Source organism: Mytilus galloprovincialis, chromosome 8 (genome assembly GCF_965363235.1).
Source record: "Mytilus galloprovincialis chromosome 8, xbMytGall1.hap1.1, whole genome shotgun sequence".
In the NCBI taxonomy this organism is placed as follows: Eukaryota; Metazoa; Mollusca; class Bivalvia; order Mytilida; family Mytilidae; genus Mytilus; species Mytilus galloprovincialis.
Genome location: NC_134845.1, coordinates 5264099 through 5283323, shown reverse-complemented (window position 1 = coordinate 5283323; position 19225 = coordinate 5264099). Strand labels below are relative to the sequence as shown.

Below are 19225 nucleotides of genomic sequence, written 5' to 3'. Positions count from 1 at the left end.
ACTTTAACCTTCAGCGGGACAGACAGACACACAGACCGAAAAACATGCCCATAAATGGGACATAAAACAGCCTTCATGTATTTCACAATGCAATTAAACCCTTTCCTTTATATAGTTCAGAAATTGTTGGATATTTGAACACTTTCAAAAACATTTAACAATCAAATTGATACCCACGAAAATAAATGAATCCACAGTATTACAGTTAACTCTCGTTTTCTCGAACTCGGTTGACTTGAAATTTCGGATGAGTCGAAGTTTTCACGTGGTCCCGAACTTTGTTCCATATAAATGCATGTAATTCGACTCCTGATGAGTCGAAATGGATGAGTCGAACTAAATTTACGGTCCCAAGGTTAACAAAAGCATTCAAAATTCATTATCTATCTCGGAACTAATACACATATGTCAAAACTTGACCTCTGGGATTTAAATGGATCGAAGAGTTAATCTGACAATACACGTGTAATTAAATTTCCGGTCACTGACCACTGTGACTGTATTAATTTATGACATGCTATTTCAACTAGTGTTTACCTAAGAAATTATATAAATACATTGTAATTAGTGATACATTGTTAATATTCATAAAAAAGTATTTAAAGTGTTTACAAAACAATTAATTGTGATTTATACTAATGAGCTTAAGTGTGTATAAAGTGAAGATTATGACTTCCGTAAATAATCACCTAATCAAAGAGCTGAAGAGCTCTGAGGGAAAAGACGGCCATTGTTTCAATTTTTAGGGGGTATCTTTTGATAGTCTACATACAAAGAATGAGCAAAAGAACAGCTAGAACATATAGAAAGGCTGACAATAATGAAACTAATTGTTGTTTATTGTTATTTCATTTCCTTAGTCAAGAATTCATCATAGAGACAATTTGGACCAATGAGATCTGCACCTTCTAAATCAAAACATTTGATTTAAGTTGGGAGTTAATTATCTAAAATTCAATTGAATTTAACAACTACTACATTATATTTTAAAATTTTAATTATGTACAACTGAACGGCAGGCTAAGACTATTCACAATATTCTCAAGAAAGTGATGACTGAAAAATCTATTCAGTTTTAATTTTCCATTGATAAAGTTCCCAGTTAAAACTCTCATCACAGGGATACATGTACTTATAAAATCAAATATGATTGATATAAAAGCTGTGTGAAGTTTGTTTCCAGATCCCACATTTTGATATATCTGTAAAATTCACGAATAAATAGCTTTAAACTACAAAAAGCAATATTTAAAAAAAAAATGAGAAAAAAAAAATGACCATTACAATAATTATGTTGGTACGCAAAATTATTTTTAAATTGATGACTAATATATATACTTAATGTGACATTTTTAGTGTTCATATACATTAACTTTCATTTTAGTGGGTAATTACTCATCAATTGAGGTGCTCCTGAATTGGAGAAAGATTCTAATCAAAGTGATGGAAATCACTTATGGAAAGATTAGAAGAGTAGTTTGAAAAATTTCATATTAAGGTATGGTGGGGGAAAATGAAAATTAATAAAGCACTATTGCTAAAAATTGCATGGAAAGGAGGTCTTTAAAAGGAAAAAGTGTGAATATAATTAAATAATAGGGGTCTCTTAATTTGCACAATTTTATTTAAACTGCAGTTTATATCTTATCCAAATAATGTTGCCTGTTCTGAACATGTTGCAAAAAAAAACAAAAAAATTGAAAATAAAAAATTCTTCTACTAAGTAAATGTTACCAATTATCCTTGTAAGACATAAAATCTAGACCAACAGCTAAGAACTTTACAGTGTCAACAAAAATAATCTAAAAATGTTGTTTTGGGGCATTTTGTAAGTTGAAACATAGGTTATATGACATTGAAGATTAAAAGTTGTAGAGTGCCTCTTGATCAATTTTTAAAGAATTTTTCAACACAGGGCATTGAAAATGTATGTTTTCAATGTAAACAAATTAAAAAAGCTTAATCTTATTGAAATGTGGATTTTTTCTAGATTGCAAAAATATATATTCAATTCTTATAAAAAATTGAAAGGACTAAAATAGACATTATGATTGATGGGGAATAAACTATAAAACAATCGTTTGTTATAATTAAAAGTTTTAAAATTTTAAAACTGTTTCAAGCCAAATCCTGATAAAAAAATAAGTGAACTAATCTGAATTGTTGATTAATTAAAGATGATTATTGGAAATTTATTAAGTAAATTATCGGCTTTACTTGAATACCATTTATATATTCATATTTATATTCATATTTCATTGTTTTTTTAAAAGATCTTGTTAATTGTTAAACGACATATTTTATTTTATTGAACATGGTACCTTGTATAATTATGCCGATGACAATACTCTGTCTTATGCTGACAATGATTTTGAAAATTTATTAGGTACACTCGAAAGAGAAAGTGCTGTTTTAATTGACTGGTTCAGATTTAATTGTATGCAGGCAAATCCTGACAAATTCCAAGCCATTGCAGTTGGAAATAAAACATTTGCAAACAACGTGATAGCAATATACGACGAAAATTTTTTCAAAATTTGCGGTCGTATAAAAAGCCTGTTTTAATATACAGTCAGCAAACATATCCTGTGATGAGATTGTCAAACTTTTAGGTATTGATATTGACTATCAACTTAATTTTAATCACCACATTAAAAATATTTGTCGTAAAGCATCCCAACAACTGAATGTTTTAAAGCGCATTGGCTGCTACCTTACTAAATTGAATAAACTGACAATTTTCCACACATTTATTTTATCTAATTTTAATTTTTGTCCTTTGGCATGGCATTTTTGCAACAAAAATAACACCACCAAATTGGAAAAAATTCAGGAAAGGGCTTTATGATTTATATATGAAGACTATGTTAGTTCATATGGTGAACTACTTTTACGAGCAAAGGTTCCATCACTGAAAATAAGACGTATGCGTAACATGGCTATTGAGTGTTTTAAAATTTTATATAAATTGTCACCACCATGCTTACATGATTTAGTTGTTTTGAAAGACTGTAAATATAATTTTAGATGTTCTAATATTGTAGATATAACTAGGGTCCGAACATCAACCTATTGTAAGAACTCTTTTAAATACACAGCTGCTGTTTTATGGAATGATCTACCTGATGATTTTAGAAAAATTGCTAATTTTAGTCAGTTCAAAAATATTTTAAAGTCATGGAATGGAAATGACTGTAAGTGCACAGTTTGTGCAGACTTTTAGTTTATATATTATGCAAATTTATTTACCATCTAGATCATATCCCATTTTTTCAATTTTTATGCTATGCATTTTTACCAGCTTTTATGCCTAGTTTACACTTATATGCTTTTAGCCTTAATATCTAGCTTATGCTTATATTCTGCTTTTAGTGCTTCATTTTTGTGCTGTGATAGTTATTGCATGTGTACTATATTATGTATTGTGTTATAAATGTTGTACTGTTAAATAATGTCTCAGATGTCGGTTAAAAGCTCATTAGAGCTTATGTTTGTCTATGTTTTATATACCATGCCGACTCTAAATAAAGCTTATTTATTTATTTATTTATTTATTTATTATTATTATTATTATAATCCATTAATCATTTATCTTTCAGACATAATTTACAGAATCACTTTATGTAATGTAAATCAAAAGAAATTAGGCTATAAACAAATCTATCATCCTTATATATATCAAACATCTAATATATACATTTGTGTATTCAATTATAAGGTCAAATATTTGTATATTGAATTGTATATTGATGGGTATGTATAATTATGTAAGACAGAGGTTGAAAGGTAATGTGGTCAATTTGATTGACAGTTTATATAATTAGGAGGTGGGGCATTGCAATTAAAGGTCTACCTTGTCTTTAATTGTTTGTTGATAATCACAGTTGTCAATCATACTAGTATTGAATCAATACCCAGTTACCTAATCAAAATGCTTAAAAAGAAGCCTGCACATCAACACACCTTAATGACATACATTCTTGAATGAACTGCTCTAAAATTAGACCCATTTTTCAGTTTATATGTATATTATGTGCACATACATGAGAACTATAGGGAACTATATTTCGGTGTGAATACATTTAGTAATAGTAGCTAACCTGTCATGTTGTTAGGGAGGCCAGTGCCTAAGTAAAGATTTAGAACAAGTTCTAATCTTTCCAAAAACATAACTTTACAGAAAGAATGAAAACTGCAGTTGCTCTCCCCAATCTCAATAGGTATAAACTACAAAAAGCAACATTTTTTTTTTTTTTTTTTTAACCATTTCAATAATTATGTTGGTACACATTTTTTTTATATAGAAGACTACTCATCATATACTAAATGTCACATTTTAAATGTTCAGAAACATTTACTTTGATTTTAGTGTAAAATAACTCATCAATTGAGGTGCTCCTGAATTGGAGGAAGATTCTAAAAACAGAACTTTACAGAAACAATGAAAACTGCCGTTTCTCTCCCCAATCTCATGTATCCCCATTGACATTGTTTACCGCGAAAGTTGACCTACATTACATATTATCTGATTATAGCCTCAGATTCAAGCATTTCATGTTGGTGTGTGAATCATCTACACTACAGCAAGCATCATTAGGTTTATATTTAACAAATACGGATTTTAAATTAGTATACAAATACTGTGAATGATTTTTATAATGAATAAAGGATATCCCTGTGTAGTGTGGCATTCCAACAATGACGTCACTAGGTTAGATATATTTAGAATATTTCGTAATACTGATTTTTCCGGACTGTAAAAGAAACGTATATAGTGTAAGGGAAAGCTCAATATACGATAATTTCACGAGAAACAGAAGGGAAATGTGTAAAAAATGTATTTAAAGTCAATCTGTTCTCCTTTTTGAGGGGGTTTCCAAACTATCAAAACAAAATGATTGACGTGAGGGAATGATACTCTGGCCAACCCCATTAGGGAATTGACGGCTTAAAGCCGTCTTTTCCCAAAAACTACTGAACTGGCGTCTTTAATCTTGTTATATTTGCTTTTGAAAAAAAAGAGTGAGATTAAACAAAATGAAGAGATATCTAAATTTTCTAAAATCTCATGTATCCGAGAATAAACAATTTTGTCAACTATAACCAAATTGAATAACGAAACTAACGGATGGAAATTACTCTCTTGAAAAAAAGCCATAGGAAAAAAATAGTAACTGAAACAACAGAATAAGTAAAAATAATGTTATTATAATAATGAAAGACCATGACATTTAAATACATGGATCTGATACCAGAATATCGATCCCCTTCCCATATTCACCCGGATTTATTTTAGTTTAACCAAGTGAAGCAAGAGTTGTGTCCCTTGGTTTGTCAAACTTCCAGTTTTCGTTTGAGTCGAACTACGTGTATCTCGAAATATTTCTCTGGTCCGACTGACTTCGAGATAACGAGAGTCGACTGTACTATTTGTTATAAGGAGGCATTAAAAAGTGAATTACAAAGTGGAATTAAAAAGTAACATTGAATTACAAAGTGGCATTAAAAAGTAACATTGAATTACAAAGTGGCATTAATGTATCATTTGATAATAAGAAGGCCTTATAATCTATCATTTAAATATATGGCATTATAATAAAAAGACAACATGATGGATACTTCTGTTTTAATGACGAGATAATTAAATATTCCATTTTATTAACACAATGAGTGAAGAAAACAGAAAATAACCAAGTTACCCTATCATTACAAGAAACATCTCTCAAGTAAATCAGGTTTATTTCTCAAAATTATAAAGTAAAACAGGAATTGATATACAAAACAAAGTTGTCTATGTTTTAGCACTAAATCAAGGGGTAAGTAATGTAATGTTAATATAACCAAAGAAATATCTGTCCAAATATATTCATGATCTTATTTGTTTCCAATTGTCTCAATAATTAAGTTACTTTATAACCTTGGCAACAGTGAAACACCAAAATTGTCAAGGTCATCATTATTTGGTATGTTATAAACAATATTTATTTATCTTTTGCTATTTTTATTTTCATTTTTATTAAAATGTACTCAATTTGTTATATATATATATATCAATAGATTCAATTTCAATATGAAAGATAACAATTTCTTATGTAAAATTTACCATCAAGTTTTGTAATTTTTATGTCCAAATTTTAAAGTGCATTATACAAGAATGAAAACAAAGAAATGAAAAGAAAAACAAAAAATATGACAGACAGACATTGAAGCCTTCGCAACTCTGCTGCATGAAATATGACAACTGATTGATTCTGTAAGCATGGTTACATAAGAAAGAACCAAGGTTTGGAAAATGATATCGGTCCTTTGAATTGACTCACTTAAATCTAAAGAATTCCCATAGTGTTAGAGATGTTGATAATTTGATATTATACTGGTATACAATGGGACAAAGTACCAGTTAACTGTACAATAATTAAATACTATGTACATTATGAAGCACCACACTTTATATAAAGCATCAAGCTTTACAATGGTAATAAAAAGACACAAAAATAAAAATTAAATACAAACTAAAAATGTATCACCATGAAGAAGTGTAAAAACATTTGTTTATAAATCATAGGAATAATCTAATTAATAGATTGTTTGTCATCAGTCTCCCTCCCCATGAACCTCCCAACTGTCAGAGGGGGTATAAAGAGGTTACCAGATCATTTGGACTCTGGTGGATAGATGTCTCATTGGAAATTATACTACATCTTGTTATTTTTGTATAAATTAAAAGTCTCATTTCAGCATTTTATACACAACAAATCTGTCTATCTGCAACACCTAACCCCATCAAATACAAACCCAAAACATGGCCAATAAAACCCTACCTATACACAAACATTTGACCTAAAATCAACAAACGCATTCAGCACTAACAAATGTTTATGGCGATGCCAGATCATTTTTTAGAATTCAGAACTTTGCTTTGCCAGAAAGAACCTTAAGACTTTACAGTGAGTATGTTTACATTTGATCATTAACACGGAAAACATAAAAAAATGTAAACTGCAAATTTCACCAATTATTTACATTCAGATTAACAGATTAATTCATTTTACATGTACTGAAAGACAAATATGTTATTTCATCTTTAATACTTTGGTTTGCATACCAATTTGTATGTTTGTTTCATATTAACAACTGAAAACATTGTTGAGAAAAATATCTGCTACTTTATAAAAATGTCATTGATAAATCCAGACACCTCATAAATTAAAACTGCTTTAACTCTAAATACAGATATGGAAATTGTGGTATTATTTGTGAAGTAGAACTGTACAATATCAATGAAGTTCACGCTCCTTTTATTTTGAACATTATTTAGCATATTAAAAGCACAAACAATACAATAACACCTGTTGATCACAATACAACTGAGATTTGACCGAAGCATAATGTTAGTTAGCCTCAATAACATTGATGATGATAATAAACAATGATTTGAACCAAAGTTGCGATGAATTCTTGTTTGCAATCTAAAAATTTGTACACTGAGACTTATATACAAGTACAATCTAGTAGCTTGTTGGACTTGTTTCATCACATCACTCAACAATTTGCCCCAAATCACACCATCTACTGTCCAATGTAAGTTTACAGCAATTATAGTCAAGAGATCTATAGTTCACCATCATCAACTCTTCTTCTTAGAAGTACTTGGTTGATTTTGTGGTTTCCCATTCATTAATGTGCTTGCTAACAATGATTGTGATGACGATGCTGATGATGATGTCGGTGGCTGGATGCCACTGAGTGGCATGTTCATGCCACGTCCTGGCGCTTGTTGCTGCATTCTCAATTGGTTCTGCTGCATCATGATACGATTCTGCAGCTGTTGTAACTGTTGCTGTTGCTGAAGTTCTCTATGATCTAACTGTAAATATATAACACATGGATAAAGGAAGAGAAATCTGAAGTTCTCTATGCTCTAACGGTAAATATATAACATATGGATAAAGGAAGAGAAATCTGAAGTTCTCTATGCTCTAACGGTAAATATATAACATATGGATAAAGGAAGAGAAATCTGAAGTTCTCTATGCTCTAACGGTAAATATATAACACATGGATAAAGGAAGAGAAATCTGAAGTTCTCTATGCTCTAACGGTAAATATATAACATATGGATAAAGGAAGAGAAATCTGAAGTTCTCTATGCTCTAACTGTAAACATATAACATATGGATAAAGGAAGAGAAATCTGAAGTTTTATCTGCTCTTATTGTAAACATATAACACATGGATAAAGGAAGAGAAATCTGAAGTTTTATTTGCTCTTATTGTAAACATATAACACATGGATAAAGTAAGAGAAATCTGAAAGTCTCTATGCTCTCACTGTAAACATATAACACATGAATAAAGTAAGAGAAATCTGAAAGTCTCTATGCTCTCACTGTAAACATATAACATATGGATAAAGGAAGAGAAATCTGAAGTTTTATCTGCTCTTATTGTAAACATATAACACATGGATAAAGGAAGAGAAATCTGAAATTTTATCTGCTCTTATTGTAAACATATAACACATGGATAAAGGAAGAGAAATCTGAAGTTTTATTTGCTCTTATTATAAACATATAACACATGGATAAAGTAAGAGAAATCTGAAAGTCTCTATGCTCTAACTGTAAACATATAACACATGGATAAAGTAAGAGAAATCTGAAAGTCTCTATGCTCTAACTGTAAACATATAACATATGGATAAAGGAAGAGAAATCTGAAGTTTTATCTGCTCTTATTGTAAACATATAACACATGGATAAAGGAAGAGAAATCTGAAGTTTTATTTGCTCTTATTGTAAACATATAACACATGGATAAAGTAAGAGAAATCTGAAAGTCTCTATGCTCTCACTGTAAACATATAACACATGAATAAAGTAAGAGAAATCTGAAAGTCTCTATGCTCTAACTGTAAACATATAACACATGGATAAAGGAAGAGAAATCTGAAAAGTCTCTATGCTCTAACTGTAAACATATAACATATGGATAAAGGAAGAGAAATCTGAAGTTTTATCTGCTCTTATTGTAAACATATAACACATGGATAAAGGAAGAGAAATCTGAAATTTTATTTGCTCTTATTGTAAACATATAACACATGGATAAAGTAAGAGACATCTGAAAGTCTCTATGCTCTCACTGTAAACATATAACACATGAATAAGTAAGAGAAATCTGAAAGTCTCTATGCTCTAACTGTAAACATATAACACATGGATAAAGTAAGAGAAATCTGAAAAGTCTCTATGCTCTAACTGTAAACATATAAAATTATTTATGAACACAAATACAAATACTTATAAACTATAGACACATGTTGATGTTTGGCCTTTAAGTATCTATGACTTGTGGTTTCCCTCAAACTGACCTAATCACAAACATTAACAAATTGTTGATGCTTATCCCAGAAATAGTATACCTTTGTTTCTCTTTTTTTACTCTGTCAAGGCTAGACAAAAATAAAGTTGAGAAGGTCAATCAATGGACCTAATAATCCGCGAACAAAGTATCTATAGCCATTTCTAGTCTTTATTTATATATTGTAAATAAATTCAAGAGACGACTGAAGATTTTAAAATCAACATGGAATAGGAAAATAGCTAAAGTCAATAAAACTTCACCTGATTCCAATAAATAGCTGAAAATATGGGTGTCAAATAAATGTTTGATGAGTGTATATTTACCTGTCTACGCTGTTCCCATTGTTGTTGTTGTATTTGTCTTGAGATCATGTTACGTATCACATTCTGGACCTGCATCGTCAACTGTTCCTGTGGTAAGTGTGGGAACTACAAAACATAGAATATCAAATTTGTTAATTATGATTGGTTTTTGAAAGGTGACTATTCTTGTAGTAAGATTATCAACTGGTAACTGTGATAAGTGTGGGAACTATCAAGTATATAAAAATAATGATTGGTTATGAACAGGTAAACTGTACATGTTCGTGTGGTAAGTGTAATGATTGGTTATGAACAGGTAACTGTACATGTTCGTGTGGTAAGTGTAATGATTGGTTATGAACAGGTAACTGTACATGTTCGTGTGGTAAGTGTAATGATTGGTTATGAACAGGTAACTGTACATGTTCGTGTGGTAAGTGTAATGATTGGTTATGAACAGGTAACTGTACATGTTCGTGTGGTAAGTGTAATGATTGGTTATGAACAGGTAACTGTACATGTTCGTGTTGTAAGTGTAGGAACTATAAAATATAATTGTTAATTATGATTGATCACTGAACGCTAACTGCTCCTGTGGCAGGTTTGGGAACTACAAAACAAACAGGTCTTGTAGATTACACATGAAGTCAATGATTCTATCAACAAAACTTTCCACCAGACTCTGCTTATTTTTCCTTACCTTAGACTTCATTTCCTGAACAATTCTCAGTAGGTTTTCTTGGTTCAGCTGAGGAGACATTCCTCCCATACCAGGCATACCAGCAGCACCAAATTGATACCCAAAGTTTGGATTAGGCATTCCTACAAAAAAAAAGAACAGATAGTACATTGATAGATAAATCTGACAAGTACCTGTTAATTACTCAGTAGGGAAAAACCAGGGACATAATAGCATGGTATACCAATAATATAAAAGGGTTCTAAGGGTAAACATAACATTGTATAAAGAATTGGAGGTCTATACAATGAATTCTTAGTCCATTAATTAATGTGGTTGGTGAAACAACAATTATAAACAAAGGTAGATAACTCCAATTTCAAATTTTACTTAAGAGCTATTTTAAACTTTCTCCCTTAACAAAAGTTTAAATGGTTTGAATGTTTGTTCAAGTGTTGCAATTAAGATTGACACACGAAGAATACAACTGTAGTAATAGTCTTTTTAATAATGTACAAGGATTTAATTGAACAGTGAATTGTTCAATATCAGACTTGTGGTTGAAACAGTTACAGTAAGATGGTGAATAAAGAATTGCATCTTTTGTGTTAACTAGTGAACTGGCACGTTAAAACCCCAGCTCAATGTGCAGTAACAGCGTAAAGAAGGGTTCATCTTAATATCACATTCTTTTCCCAAAAAATGCATTTAATTTGCCAATATAATAATATTGATTTTATATAGCCATTCATCATCATCAACTTACACAAGCTTAGATACTAGGAAGTGTATTCAAATTCAAACAGACCTAACAACTTCCAAAGGTTAAATAAAGGATATTTTGACCACAATTCTGGTGAACTATGTTTAAACCAGTTATAAGAATAAATTATAAATAAGCTTACCCATGACTCTCTGTTGTACTGTGTTGATAAGACCTTTCTTTTCATTCTCAAACTCCTCCCATGCAGCTTTCCTTTCCTCCTCTGATAATTCCTGATCAATCTTGTTCTCCAGCAAGGAATCGTGCTCGTGATAACCTACTATCCAATCTTTCTTATTGGTCAATAATTCGGCCAATAATGTGTCCTGAAAGGGAATGAATTAATAGTAATATTTATATTAAACCTATAAAACATGAAAAGCTACTGTTCACAGGTCTTTGAAAGTCATAACATCAAAGGAACACTGAATTTTAAATAGAAAAGAAATTGATAGAGAATGGCCTAATTTCAAATCTTAAAGCAATCATATTTATAATGAAGTGTTTGTCTGATTATATTCTTTACAGACTGAACATATATATAAACCTGCTTTGGAATTAAAATTTATTAAATATATAAATTCCTCCAACATACATATGTTTTGTCCAGGCAAAAAATATTATTATGAATAACAGAATTTCTTTTCTGTTCAATCAGCAGATACAGAAATCAAACGATTAAATAGTTAACACAGATACAGTTATTACTGCATCTACATTGAGGATTGCTTTTTGTCGAGCCTTCGACTTTAGTCGAAAAAGCGAGACTAAGCGATCCTACATTCCGTCGTCGTCGGCGTCGTCGTCGTCGGCGGCGTCCACAAATATTCACTCTGTGGTTAAAGTTTTTGAAATTTTAATAACTTTCTTAAACTATACTGAATTTCTACCAAACTTCGACAGAAGCTTGTTTATGATCATAAGAAAGTATCCAGAAGTAAATTTTGTAAAAATAAAATTCCATTTTTTCCGTATTTTACTTATAAATGGACTTAGTTTTTCTGCGAGGAAACATTACATTCACTCTGTGGTTAAAGTTTTTAAAATTTTAATAACTTTCATAAACTATCCTTGATTTGAATCAAACTTGGACTGAAGCTTGTTTATGATCATAAGATAGTATCAAGAAGAAAATTTTGTAAAATTAAATTTCCACTTTTCCGTATTTTACTTATAAATGGACTTAGTTTTTCTGCGAAGAAACATTACATTCACTCTGTGGTTAAAGTTTTTAAAATTTTAATAACTTTCATAAACTATCCTTGATTTGTACCAAACTTGGACAGAAGCTTGTTTATGATCATAAGATAGTATCAAGAAGAAAATTTTGTAAGAATAAATTTCCACTTTTCCATATTTTACTTATAAATGGACTTAGTTTTTTTTGCCAGAAACAAAACATTCACTCTGTGGTTTAAGTTTTTAAAATTTTTATAATGTTCTTAAACTATCCTGGATTTCTACCAAACTTAGACAATAGCTTGTTTCTGATCATAAGATATTATTCAGAAGTAAATTTTGAAGAAAAAAAATTCACTTTTTCCGCATTTTACTTATAAATGGACTTAGTTTTTCTTCCAGTAAACATTACATACAGTCTGCAGTTAAAGTTTATAAAACATTTATTAGATATCCTGGATTTTTTACCAAACTTGGAAGCTTCTTTCAATCAAAAGACAGTATCGAGAGGGAATTTTTATTGATGTTTTTCCTCATTTTTGTTGAGTCCGCGATTAACAGCAAAAGTAGGCGAGACACTGGGTTCCGTGGAACCCTTACAAATTTTTTAAACAACAAGAGAATTTGAAACACAATACAACAATTTTTACTTTAAAATGACCAAACTTGAGTAAAATTAAACTTTCAAACCTGTAGTTATATCATATATATGATTTTACATAAGGAATAAAGTTTTCCCCTAGATGTTTACCTTTGGCAGTGCTATATATGATTTTACATAAGGAATGAAATTTTCCCCAGGATGTTTACCTTTGGCAGTGCTATATAAGATTTTACATAAGGAATGAAGTTTTCCCTGGATGTTTACCTTTGGCAGTGCTATATGATTTTATATAAGGAATGAAGTTTTCCCCTGGATGTTTACCTTTGGCAGTGCTATATATGATTTTACATAAGGAATGAAGTGTTCCCCTGGATGTTTACCTTTGGCAGTGCTATATGATTTTATATAAGGAATGAAGTTTTCCCCTGGATGTTTACCTTTGGCAGTGCTATATATGATTTTACATAAGGAATGAAGTGTTCCCCTGGATGTTTACCTTTGGCAGTGCTATATGATTTTATATAAGGAATGAAGTTTTCCCCTGGATGTTTACCTTTGGCAGTGCTATATATGATTTTACATAAGGAATGAAGTGTTCCCCTGGATGTTTACCTTTGGCAGTGCTATATATGATTTTATATAAGGAATGAAGTTTTCCCCTGGATGTTTACCTTTGGCAGTGCTATATATGATTTTACATAAGGAATGAAGTGTTCCCCTGGATGTTTACCTTTGGCAGTGCTATATGATTTTATATAAGGAATGAAGTTTTCCCCTGGATGTTTACCTTTGGCAGTGCTATATAAGATTTTACATAAGGAATGAAGTTTTCCACAGGATGTTTACCTTTGGCAGTGCTATATATGATTTTATATAAGGAATGAAGTTTTCCCCTGGATGTTTACCTTTGGCAGTGTTATATATGATTTTACATAAGGAATGAAGTTTCCCCTGGATGTTTACCTTTGGCAGTGCTATATAAGATTTTACATAAGGAATGAAGTTTTCCCTGGATGTTTACCTTTGGCAGTACAGGTGTTGGTCTATATAAGATTTTACATAAGGAATGAAGTTTTCCCTTGATGTTTACCTTTGGCAGTGCAAGTGTTGGTCTATATAAGATTTTACATAAGGAATGAAGTTTTCCTCTGGATGTGGACCTTTGGCAGTGCAGGACCTGTAGTTATATCAGATATATGATTTTCCATAAGGAATGAAGTTTTCCCCTGAATGTTTACCTTTGGCAGTGCAGGTTATATCATATATATGATTTTACATAAGGAATGAAGTTTTCCCCTGGATGTTTACCTTTGGCAGTGCAGGCGTTGGTCTTTCTGTTCGGTTAGGATCATCTAGTCTATCTGGTTTGAAGATGTATAACTCTCTCAGATCATTAGAATCAAAATGTCTATCAATCTGATGCTCGTCTATCACACGCTGGGCTAATGACTGCTTTGTTACTTGTCTTTCATAGATCTTTTCTTCCATTGTACCCTTAAATTAGCAAACACTAAATAGAAATTATTGAATTTATGGATACAAAATATGTAATTGACATTTTTGTTATTATTTTGACATTTCTCTGTAAGATGTAAAACACAAATTTGAATGTAACAGTTCTCCATCGACACTTTAAGCAATGTAGCCAAAAGAATTTGAAAATGAACAAAACTCTTTATTTTAAATGAATTTGTATTTACTGACCTGTGCAAGGAATCTATAAACATAGACTGGTTTGGTCTGACCAAATCGGTAAACTCTAAATATAGACTGGACATCATGTGATGGATTCCAAGATGCATCGAAAATAATAACACGATTGGCAGCTACAAGATTTATACCAAGTCCTCCAGCTTTTGTAGATATCAAAAACAGTCTTAACCTACAACACAAACACGTTAAATTGAACAAGGAACAGAAATTTGTGTATCAGAAAGAGGTTTTTTTTTATGTTTTGTGTTGTTCTTAATTTTTGTACTGACTTAAACTTCTGGTTTTATTGTTGAATTATGTTTAAAAGTACCTGTATTTTTTGATAGTTTTTCTGTGAACTTCAATAAGTTATTGATATGGGAATGTAATTCTGTCTACTACAATGTATATTCACCAATCAATAAATACATGGATATGATCTTTGGAATAACTAGAGCCTGTGTCGCTCACCTTGGTCTATGTGCATACATGTATTAAACAAAGGACACAGATGGATTCATGACAAAATTGTGTTTTGATGATGGTGATGTGTTTGTAGATCTTACTTTACTGAGTATTCTTGCTACTTGCAATTTACTTTATCTATAATAAACTTGGCCCTTTAATTACACAGAGGAAAATATTTTGTAGAAATTTACAAAAATTTATAAAATTAATGAAAATTGTTAAAAATTGACTATAAATGGCAATAACTCTTTGAGGGGGTCAACTGACCATTTAGGTCATGTTGAATTATTTGTAGATCTTACTTTGCTGAACAGTTTCTGTTGACAGTTTATCTCTATCTATACTAATATTCAAGATAATAACCAAAAACAACAAAATTTCTTTAAAAAAAATTACCAATTGCAACCCAACAACACATTGTCCAATTCATCTGAAAATTTCAGAGTAGATAAATATTGACTAGATAAACAATTTAACCCCGTTTCAGATTTGCTCTAAATGCTTTGGTTTCAGAGTTATAAGCCAAAATCTACATTTTACCCCTATGTTCTATTTTTAGCCATGGCGGCCATCTTGGTTGGTTGGCCGGGTCACACCACATATTTTTTAAACTAGATACCCCAATGATGATTGTGGCCTAGTTTGGCTTAATTTGGCCTAGTGATTTCAGAGGAGATTTTTGTAAAAGCTAACGACGGACGATGATGATGACGGACAAGGACGCCAAGTGATGAGAAAAGCTCACTTGGCCCAAAGGGCCAAGTGAGCTGACAAGGGCACACTTGCTGGAATGTCTTGCTTGTATTACAGATTATGATGATTGTATTTTAAAAAACTTAGAAGTCAAGGTGAATAGTGGAAATTCATGGAATTTTGCATTGATGGATTAATTGAAAGTTTGGAATAAGAGCTTTTCAATAGATGTTTTTCAGTGACCCTTTGATATCTTTATATATTCATATATATGGTAAAGTTGGTTTGCTGTCTTAATATCATTAAGTTCATTTTAAAATAACATTCTTACCTGTAATTATCTGGATTATTAAAGTTTTTCGCCATATCAGCCCTCAGTGGAGCTGATGTTGACCCATCCATCCTCAAATAATCCTGACCTTTCAGCCAGGTCTTCCCAAACATCTCATCCTAAATACAGTAACAAAAGTGTAAATTGAAAAGAAAATACAATAAGGCTGATCGAGAGATATGGGTGTGGCAGGGCATAGTTTCCTCTACAATATCCCACTGTGCATAAATCTCAATTTATCTGTTTAAGCTATTTTTAACCATATATTTGAGCTCTTCAGCTACTACAAGTTGTTCTAATTTGGAAGTATCATACAATTGCATTTTTTATAGTTGGTTTCAACTGGTCCAGCCATCATCATTAAAACTTTGAAGTTTCATACAGTAAATCCTTTTGTTTTAGGTAATGGCAGTAGTGTTTTTCTTATGCCAAGTTGACAATGAAACAAATATATCAGTCAAGGCAGGTTGAATTTAACATTGATTTGTTAGTTGACACTTATGAGTTGTCAATGTCATAAAAAAAAACATCCCTAAAATCATAATCAAGTTATTGAACTGGTAACCAAGGAAAGATTGACTTAAACACTGTTTGGTTAAAACTCACTGTATTGGCAGTTTCAGGTTTATCTTTTTCTTCTTTCTTGTCTTTCTTTTCTTTATCATCGTCTTTTTTATCTTTATTATTGAGTAGTTCATCATACTGTGAGTCTACATGATCTAAATAGGCCTCTATAAGGTCTAAGGATAGCAGACTCTGGCTAAATATCAACCTATAATCATAATAAATAGGCATCTATAATGTCTACTAGTGGCAATTCAACTATTAAGAAATGCATATGGACAGTCATGGTATGTAATAATTAATCAGGACAGTCATGGTATGTAATAATTAATCAGCATAATAGTCATGATGGGAGAAATATATATATTGACAGAAAACAAATTTCTGCCCACCTAAAATTTAACCTACTGTAGAAAGGCTTGTATAGTCTACGGTTTTATTCTCCAAAATTGAACCTTCCAGACAGGGTGGGGACTATAGAGTACAATAAGCAAGAAATAAGAGAACCATTTCAATTTCGCAGGCGAGATGGTTTGTTTACGTTCCACCATCTTTGTTATTGATTTTGTAGAGGGCGCTCTTATCATTTTTCAAACTAATAATTTTAACTCATCCATATTAATAAGTTATTTCTAATCAAAATCAAATTAATCCTGATAAATATAAACATAAACCTTTCATTACAAATTTTTCATTTCTTTTCAATGCATTGGTTGAAATAAACTGGTATCTGCTTAATTGAAACGATACAAACATAGTGAAAAAGACAACAGTAAACCAGCTTAGAAATTGAATTTGTAAACTATAAACCGTAATCGGCTATTATTCGTTCCGTTTTGGTGTTTCATACTGACTAATATGGTTTGTAGTAGATTAAGACCTTTTAAACATTAATGTGATAGATATATTAAAGACTGTTTTACAAAAGGATGGATCTGTTTTACTTTCAAAGATGTATTAAAGTGATATCTGTAATGTACGGATTTCGACTCTCAACAGTTAATTTCTTCTTTTACACGTGCTTTTTAAACTTCCTGTTTAAACATACACAAGTTTCTAAATTGTTTTTAAAGTGAATTAAACTTATTTTATCAATAATGAAGCGTTCTAGAATCATTTACAAGCAGTTTCAGCTTCTGTTTGGAAAACAAGTTTTTCCAAGAAAATACCACAAACGACCGCACATGATTTGAAATTACAGGAGTTTCATTAGACCTTTTCTAACAGTTACAAAAAATTACAATATCTATCAAATACTTACACTTTATCACCAATCTCTTCACACATTCTCAGGATTTCAAATAACAACATAAGTTTCCCTCCAAGCTCCATTTTAAACTGGTCTTCCTCCTTTACATAGTCAGCCCACCAACCAGTAGAAAATGGAGTCTCTATTTTGTCCATTCTCTCAAAATCTTCTACAAAGGGAAAAATATTCTTTTAATCTCTAAAATTGTAGCAAAAGGAACATTTCAAACTAAAAACAAACAGGAAATAGCTACAAAGCAATCTTAAAAGTTTGTTGTAAAATAAAACTTGACATTACTAAGTTCAAGACAGTCTTATAATTTATAGTTAAGTTATAAGTTTGGATGTACAAGAAAACTATAGTTTACCATCAACTCTACTACTGAAAGATATACTTTTAAAGTCGCGATTGATAATTTGAAGCTGAATGTTTAGTAGGATGACACCCGTGAAAAATGCCAAATACTTTGTTAAGTTGTATTGCTTATGAATAAAGTATTTTTATTGCAAGAGTTACTGCTGCATTTGTCAATAGAAAATAAGATAAATCAGCTAGTCTGAGTCTTAGTACAAATTTGTAATGGTAGTGATATCAGGATTTGTTTTTACTTTCTTACCCTTAATTAAAATATTTATTTTATAAGAAAAGATGTGTGGCATGTGTTTAGTTTATATAACCAGATGCTCCGCAGGGCGTAGCTTTATACGACCGCAGAGGTTGAACCCTGAACGGTTGGGGCAAGTATGGACACAACATTCAAGCTTGATTCAGCTCTAAATTTGGATTGTGATTAAATAGTTGACACAGCATAGGTTTCTGACACAGAATGAATGTGTTCTAATGAACTTAAAATTTTTGTTTTCTCTTAGAGCAATTCACTATGCTGTTCAATATTAATCCTCTCAAAACAAGAATGTGTCCTCAGTACACGAATGCCCCACTCGCACTATCATTTTCCATGTTCAGTGGACCGTGAAATTGGGGTAAAAACTCTAATTTGGCATTAAAATTAGAAAGATCATATCATAGGGGACATGTGTACTAAGTTTGAAGTTGATTGGACTTAAACTTCATCAAAAACTACCTTGACCAAAAACTTTAACCTGAAGCGGGACAGACGGACGGACGGACGCACAGACCAGAAAACATAATGCCCCTCTACTATCGTAGGTGGGGCATAAAAATGTTGGAAGAAATTTTCTTTTTTATTTATGAAATTTCAAATGAGAAAAATTGAACCCAATTTTTTTAATCACATCCCCCTTTCCCTTATTCCAAAACTAATCTCAATTAAAATTTCTAATGGAGTTTGCAACAATAACTACTCATTTAAAT

The 19225-nt window shown here is 31.1% G+C and overlaps 1 protein-coding gene across 2 annotated transcripts in view; it reads right to left on the bottom strand.

The window, feature by feature from the left end:
* Window positions 1-7281: 7281 nt before the first annotated feature.
* LOC143084922 (transcriptional regulator ATRX-like) overlaps window positions 7282-19225 on the bottom strand; it is a 61428-nt gene continuing 49484 nt past the window's right edge. For both annotated transcript variants that reach the window (XM_076260987.1, XM_076260988.1), the window contains exons 23-31: window positions 17903-18059; window positions 16684-16849; window positions 16078-16196; window positions 14598-14775; window positions 14202-14387; window positions 11253-11436; window positions 10369-10490; window positions 9690-9794; window positions 7282-7867 (exon numbers count right to left, since the gene is read on the bottom strand). In XM_076260987.1, coding sequence (XP_076117102.1) covers window positions 7628-7867; window positions 9690-9794; window positions 10369-10490; window positions 11253-11436; window positions 14202-14387; window positions 14598-14775; window positions 16078-16196; window positions 16684-16849; window positions 17903-18059 — 1457 coding nt within the window. In that variant the 3' untranslated portion in view covers window positions 7282-7627. The remainder of the gene's footprint in view (window positions 7868-9689; window positions 9795-10368; window positions 10491-11252; window positions 11437-14201; window positions 14388-14597; window positions 14776-16077; window positions 16197-16683; window positions 16850-17902; window positions 18060-19225) is intronic.